Here is a 7,280-nt window from a genome sequence, read left to right on the forward strand (position 1 = left end):
TGCTGCATTCCTAACATGGGGACCTGGAAAGACCCAGCACTGGCCCCCAAAGCATTGAGTAGCCCTCGAAGGCCTCCGACCACGTGACTCCCGGGTAACACGATGTGGAGGGCCAGCCGTCAGGAAGCCCTGTGCCTGCTGCCTACCAAAGCTTCATGCCGATGTCTTGCAGTCAGATCCAAGCAGAGCGTTCCCTCCTCTGCGCTCCTCTCTCAGCAAGCAGCTCTATCTTCCTTGACGCTCTTTTCCCTCCTATGCCCAGCTGGTCACTGAACATCACCTGCACCTCTCGAACCTCTTACATCCCAGGCAGTGAGGGCTGCATGAAGGGACCACTGCGAGCATCCCAAGCAGAAGCCCTGTCTTCAGTTTTAGCACAAGGCTGTGTCTAGTGATGTCACCCCACCTGAAACTTTTTGATGGCTTTGCACTGTCTGTAGGACAAAATCCAGTTCCTCTTTGGGGTTTACAAGCCCTTCATGGCTGGGCCCCCGCCCCCACCCCAGGCTCACTTCTCATCACCTTCCTCTTTGCTGTCTTTAGTGTGGCCATACTGAACCACTCCCAGTACGGGAGGGTCCACGTTCTTCCTTCACTGTCCTTAAACTGAGCCCCGGTTCCCGAATCCTGCTGCCCTCTGAACAGCTGGGGCTCCTGTAAAAACTGTTGCTACCTGGCTCCCTGTGTGGACAGGGATTTTTTTTTTACTTTGCCAGAGGGCACGTGCACTTGTCAGAGAGAAACAGAGAAAGTGAGACGGCACCTCTCATGGAGAATGGTCTCGCCATGTTCCCTTCTCCTCCCTCTCTTCCTCCTTTGGAGACTTGGGGAGTATCGTTTTTGCAGCCACTGAGTCCAACACTAACACTGTGCAGTCAGCCACATACTATCCAGTTCCTCAACCACCATGCCATGAACTAACCTGAGGCAGGAATTTTAAAAAGCTTCCTAAATAGTCCTAATGTGAAGAAAGAAGTTATTTTGGACATGCACACACACGTACCCAGTGTGAGTTTTATGTTTTCAGGTCTGGAACTCAAACCACGATCGACCATGTGTGAGTCCAGTGACGTAAATTACTCCACCTGGTGGTCCTAGGGACACTATTCTTCACCCACCTCAACCAGGAAACCCTAATCATCTTTCAGGCCTTCTTTTAAAACAAGAACGAAAAAGTCACTTCCCTGACTCCCTATACCAAATTATTAGGTTGTCAGGACAGTCATGACGTATTTTTCTACGTAAAAATGTGTCCCGACTGTCCCGACAACCGCAGTGCCCCGTCTGTCTAGCTCCACCACAGGCTCGTCCCCTGCTCACTGCAGGGACCGCACAACCGTCACCATGCTGGGTGCACGATGAAGTCAAACCGGACAGGGAGGGGGGCAGGCACCAGCGTTTTTTGTTCTTAATTACTATTTTTAAAATTTAATTTAATTTGTTCATTCATTTATTTTAATTTAACCAGAGAGAGAAAAAGAGAGGAAAGTGAGAAAGCAAGCCACCAGGTCCAGGACTAGAACTGTGGTCGGCCATGTGGGAGTGTCTAGTGCCTTAAACATCACGCTACCTACTGGTCCCCACACCAGCGGTTTTTACAAAAGTCCAGGCAGTTCAAAGGATAGCCAAGTTTGTGAGGACAGGAGCTACCCACTGTGTTCCCGCCCACGATGGGCAGGATGAACATGTGGTGACCGTGGGGACACAGCCAGACCTAAAGTAAGAGCATTAAAGGCAGCAAAATAAGCTCATAGGCTCCAGAAGAGGAAGAACTTGTTCACAAAGAGCGAATCTGACTGGTTGAAGAGGGGATCACTTACCTGTTTAATGACATAGTGGATCTCTTCAGAATTGAGAACACTGCCTTTAATATCACTTGGCTTGCAAGGAGTTATTCCCTTATAAAGAAGGGGTGTGTAGCACTTCATGGCAAACTTCAAATCACTAACATGCCTCCTTTCCTCTAAAATATCTTCAAACTCGTCCCACTTTTTGAGTTCCTTCTACGGAAAAAGCAAACGAAGGAAGTAATTAGCACAAACTGCACATGGAATCAGGATAGGCGGGGACAGGTGGGCAGGCTCCACCTTCACCAAGATGGTCATCTACATCTAAACAGAAGCAGAGTGTTAGATGTTCAGAAACTGAGAACAAGAAATGCAATGAGAATTAGGATTAATACATTGATACTGAGTTATCATATTTTACCACTATCACCGTATTTCTGATTGCTATCTTTGTAAAGCCAGCATCCTTTGGAATATTAACAAAATTAGCAAAGATGAGATATTAAACTCCGGAGTAATATGACCCATTTGACAAGGGTTCTTCTGCCATATTGACCACCTTATTTTGTCTGCCACTACTAAACTATAAAATTTTAAAAGTACAGTAGACACCCAACACTAGGTCAAATAAAAGAAACTCGCACAGGCACAGGCCAGAGGAGGAAGCACTCAGGAAATGAATATGCCCACGTACGGGCCACTGAGCAGCCTCGCTGCGGGGACCACTTTCTGACCCCGCCCAGCCCGCCCAGCCTGCCCAGCCGCTACTACTCCTCTCAAGGCTGCCGCCGGCTTCCGAATTGCTAATGTTAGGATGGCCAAAAAAAAAAAAGCAAAATATACAGGAAACAAGAAATGGAAAATTATTTGTTGATGATAACATGTATGTTGATGTGCTCAATTGAGTCAATATACAGTGTATTCTGAATGGCAAATCTCATTTTGTATGCTGTACTGATGTATGGTGAATGTATGTAAATAAATACATTTAAATTACAAAAAGAGGTGCACAGCTAGTCAACAATAGTAGGAGGGTGAGGGACAGTTTTAGTCAGCATGTACAGTTGCTTACTAAGTGTCAGACACTAGTCTACAACACCTAAACAAAAATTTATATTCTAAGAAAGCTGCATATCAAAAAACAATCCATCGGGACCGGCAGATGGTGTAACGGTTATGTCACTGGACTCTCATGTAGTTGACCGCGGTCTGAGTCCTGGATCCAGTGGCTTAAAACTTGGGCTGGGCGAGTGTGCGTGCATGTCCAAAACGCCATGAGAAGGCAATGTGGCGTGGACAAACCCCGGGGGAGGGGTATGTCTGTCTTTCTGTCTCTGTCTCGCTTTCTGTCTCTGTCTCTCCCCACATGCACGTGCCCTATAGCAAAACTTTCTCTTTAAAAGAAAAAAAGAGAAGAAAAAAAAGAAACCTCTCTTGGCCCCGCCAAACAGGTGGGCCCTCTGCATCCTCACAGTGCCACCAGTGGCCCCAGCCTGCCTGTTCTGGCCCCTTGGAGTCAATCCTCTCCACTCTGTGGTACTCTTCGTAACACAATTTTGACCAAATGATTTTTTGCTTAAAAACATTCAATAAACCTCAATTCCATCAGAACAGGGTCTAAGCCACTTCTCTCATGCTGGACGCCCCATGGTCTGACCTTGCCCACTGTCCACTCAGCAGCTGTGAGTTATGTTTCCAACACTCCTCACAGCTGCTGTCCCTCCAGGCCTGTGCACGTGCTCATCTGCCTGGAATGCCCTCTGTTCTCGGCTGTCCCTGCTCAGGAGTCCCGAGTTCCCCGGGAACAGGCACGTCTTCCCCACTCAGGCTCCTGCACCTGCCACCCACATCCCTTACAGTGTGGGCCTGGCACTGTAACTGTCGATATATCTGTCCCCACTAACGTGCAATTATCTCAAGGACAGGACAATTCATGTCCTCCTTTAACTGTCAACATCTGGCCATGTTTGGAATATAGTGTCCCTCCTTATCCATGGCTTCACTTTCTGGTTTCAGTTACCTGAGGTCACCATGTTCTGAGAGGGACAGAAACTACCTTCATGAGAACCAGAAGATGGCATAATGGTTACGTTGCTGGACTCCCATGTAGTCGACCACGATTTGAGTCCTGGACCCAGTGGCTTAAAACTCACACCGGGCGCGTATGCATGTGTGCCCAGAATCCCAAGAGGAGAATAGAGAAGGGATTGTGCCGTGGCCATCCCCCCAGAGGGTGATTTCTTACTTTCTGTCTCTCTGTCTCTCCAGCGAGCGCACGTGCCCTGTAGCAAAAAATCTCTCTAAAAAGAAAAAAAGAAACTGCCTTCATGTAATTTCTATTATAGTATATCATTATCATTGTTTTATTTTGTTATGAGTTATTATTGTTAAACTATGTGCCTAATTTATAAGCTAAACTTTATCACAGAAATGTATGTATCTACAGGGTCTGGTACTGCCCATGCCTTCGGGCATCCACTCCGGACCTTGGAAGGTCTCTGCGGACAAAAGAGGATGCTGTACAGCGTGACTGGTCAGTAACTGAACGACTAAGTGTGGAGGTAACAGAAGAAAATAGAGAATGTTAAATTGACACAATCTGTCCTAAGAGGAAGTAAATGGAAACAAACAGCAATTGTGAATTTCACTATAAGAAGACAGTGTGTAAACCCTGAAATAGCCAACAGAAACATTTTCATGCCCCGGATACAAACTATAGAGACTGAATGAGGGAAAATCATCTCGCTGCTGGAATTCAGGTATAAAACTGCAGTCGGAATGTGCCACACACTCTTGCTCATTAGGCTGGAGAAACTTCTCAAATTCCACACTCCCCATTAATAAAGGAATCACAGTCACAGCAGCTCATATCTGATAGACTGCAACAAACTACCACTGCATAATTTTAGGGCTAAAAAGGGTCTAAGAAACTTCCCATTTATCGATCCTGGGGCGTGTATGTACATGTGTGTGTGTGTGTGTGTGTGTGTGTGTGTGTGTAGAGCGAGGGAGGGAGAAGAGAGATGGGGACACGGTCCCGAGGAAAGCCAGAACCATGACAGAGCAGCAAGCTTGTGCACTTGGAAGCTTGCCATACGTGCCTCCACAACCCTGCCAGGGTTCCCTGAACGGCAGGTTCAGGCCCCAGGTCCGAGCACACGATCCCGGCCTCCATGCTGCTCCCCCACGGCCTCCTACCATTCCCCTCTTCTACCAGTCCAGCTACGCAAAGGCCTGCAGTTCCCCAAGCAAGCGATGGCCATTTCAGGGCTCCGCGGGTCTCTGTTCGCTGCTACTGCTGCAGGACCCATTTGTCTCGTGTATTTGATCACCTGAGAAGTGCCCGGCACTGCGGTGTGTTGCGGACCTAGGCAGTCTCGTTAATGAGTAACTAAGTGCACGGTGGTGCCAGTTACCAAGAGAGGGACATTTACACATGTCCTTTCCCTCCTGCTCGTCTGGAACCCAGCCTGTTTTCACCTCAGGGTGTGTCTCCTGCTTCTCCTGTTTACCTAGACTGAACTGGCCATCCTCACCCTGGAGTGTTTTACTGAAGCCTCAATAACTGGATTTTCTGCACAGTATCTATTAGGTCATCAGGAAACTCATGACATTTTCTATGCAAAACTGCATCCGGACTTTCCCAATGACCCCCAAAACACACTTCACTAAGCCTGCATTCAAACAAGGATCCAGCTTCACCTGGACGAGACAGTAACCCCCTGTCCAGGTAGGTCCTGTGTCAAGCACTTCTGCACTCCCAGGGCCTAGGAAGGACTCCATCACTGTAGCCTGAAAAAACGAAGCCCCCCTTTTTTGACCCCTTCTAATGATGGCTTTTCCATATTTAGGGGATAGAGCCTCAAAATTCCCCAACCTGGCCCTGTACCCATGTCTGTGGTCATGGTTTTATCCAGCTCTGGTGATTCAAGATTCACTAGCCTGTGGCAGCAGAATACTTTCTTTTTAAAAAAAAAATTTTTTTTTTTTTAGAGGTTTTTGGTATAGGGTGCGTGTGCTCACCAGGAAGACAGACACAGAGAGAAAGTGAGAAATCACCCCCCAGTGGGATGGCCACACCACAATCCCTTCTCTTTCACTCTCCTCTCGGGATCTTGAGCATGCACACACATGCGCCTGGCCTGAGTTTAAGCCGCCGGGTACGGGACTCGAACTGCAGTCGACTACATGGGAATGCAGCGATGTAGCCATTACGCCAACTGCTGGTCCCCAGAATTCTTTTTGAAAGTATTCCGAGTGATTCTTATGTGCAGCCAGGGTTGGTGTCACTGCTCACTCATTGGCCTCCTATACCACACTGGTACATGTTTGCTATCATTAAAGGAGCACACTTCCATGGCTCCTCACCCAGGTGTGTGATACAAAGAAGAGCCCGAGAGGAAGGTTTAGGTGAAGCATTTCTCCTGAACTGGAATGGTATTGCCCTGGCTTCTCCCCACATCCCCTGTCAGCAACAGGCATCGCGACACTCCCAGCTGCTAAAGCACAGAAAGCCGACAGTCAGCTGCAGGCTGCTTCCTCTTCCTTGGCCATAGCACTCAGGCCCCAGGGCTGATGGGTCACTGCCCAGGATATCACCCCACCTGGCCCCTCTCCCGCCCTCCCAGCCTCACTGCCCTGTCCTGCATCCCAGCAGCCAACCTCCACAGCCATGCATGCTAGCCTTATGCATCCGATTCCTTCCCAACCTGGCTATCTCCTTACGGCCTCTATGCAAGCAAAAGAGGTTACCCACACAGAATCACGCTAGGAACCTAATAGTTTTCCTATAACTTCCAAAAATAGAGTCTCCCATAAAAATGAAGGTTTTATCCTTAAGAGTGTGTAAATATTTCCTGTAGGAAATACCTCCTGCCTACTTCTTTAGTTTTCTGTCCCCTTTATTCTTCCCTAACTGGTCCCTCCAAATGCACAAGGGAATGGCTTTTGTTTTCCAGAGCTCAAGGGCTTTATTACAAATGGAGTTGACTGCTACAGAGGCGCCTGCCCAATATTTGTCATAGACTTCTTTCCCCCCTTCACACCCCTCTCCAGGGGAGGTCAGGAAGCCATTATGGAAGAGGAACCTAGGGAGAGTAACAAAGGGCAGTACTTTCTCCAAAGTCCTCTGTATTAGCCACTGAGTCCTTCTCGCTCTAAATGAATCTTCTCATAGAAGAATTAAGAATTTCAGCTCTCAGGACCAGCAGTTGGCATAATACCTATGTTGCTGGACTCCCATATAGTCAACGGCAGTTCGAGTCTCAGACGCAGTGGCTTAAACTCACGCCAGGCGTGTGCGTGCGTGCCCAAGCTCCTGAGAGGAGAACGGAGGAGAAGGGATTACAGCGTGGCCATCTCCCCTTGGGAGTGATTTCTCACTTTCTGTTTCTTTGTCTCTCCCTGTCTTTCTGGTGAGCGCACGCACCCTATAGCAAAAACATCTAAAAAAAAAAAAAAAAAAAAAAAAAGAAAAAAAAAAAAAAAATTTCA

The 7,280-nt window shown here is 47.8% G+C and overlaps 1 protein-coding gene across 3 annotated transcripts in view; it reads right to left on the minus strand.

The window, feature by feature from the left end:
- GNPAT (glyceronephosphate O-acyltransferase) overlaps nt 1-7,280 on the minus strand; it is a 37,830-nt gene that overhangs the window by 25,606 nt on the left and 4,944 nt on the right. For 2 of the 3 annotated variants that reach the window (XM_006145982.2, XM_006145981.2), the window contains exon 2: nt 1,821-2,003. In XM_006145982.2, the coding sequence (XP_006146044.1) occupies nt 1,821-2,003 (183 nt within the window). Of the gene's footprint in view, nt 1-1,820; nt 2,004-7,280 lie in introns of those variants that run through there. The other variant, XM_027770851.1, reaches the window with a different exon arrangement.

Source organism: Tupaia chinensis, unplaced genomic scaffold (genome assembly GCF_000334495.1).
Source record: "Tupaia chinensis unplaced genomic scaffold, TupChi_1.0 Scaffold000161_1, whole genome shotgun sequence".
NCBI lineage: Eukaryota > Metazoa > Chordata > Mammalia > Scandentia > Tupaiidae > Tupaia > Tupaia belangeri.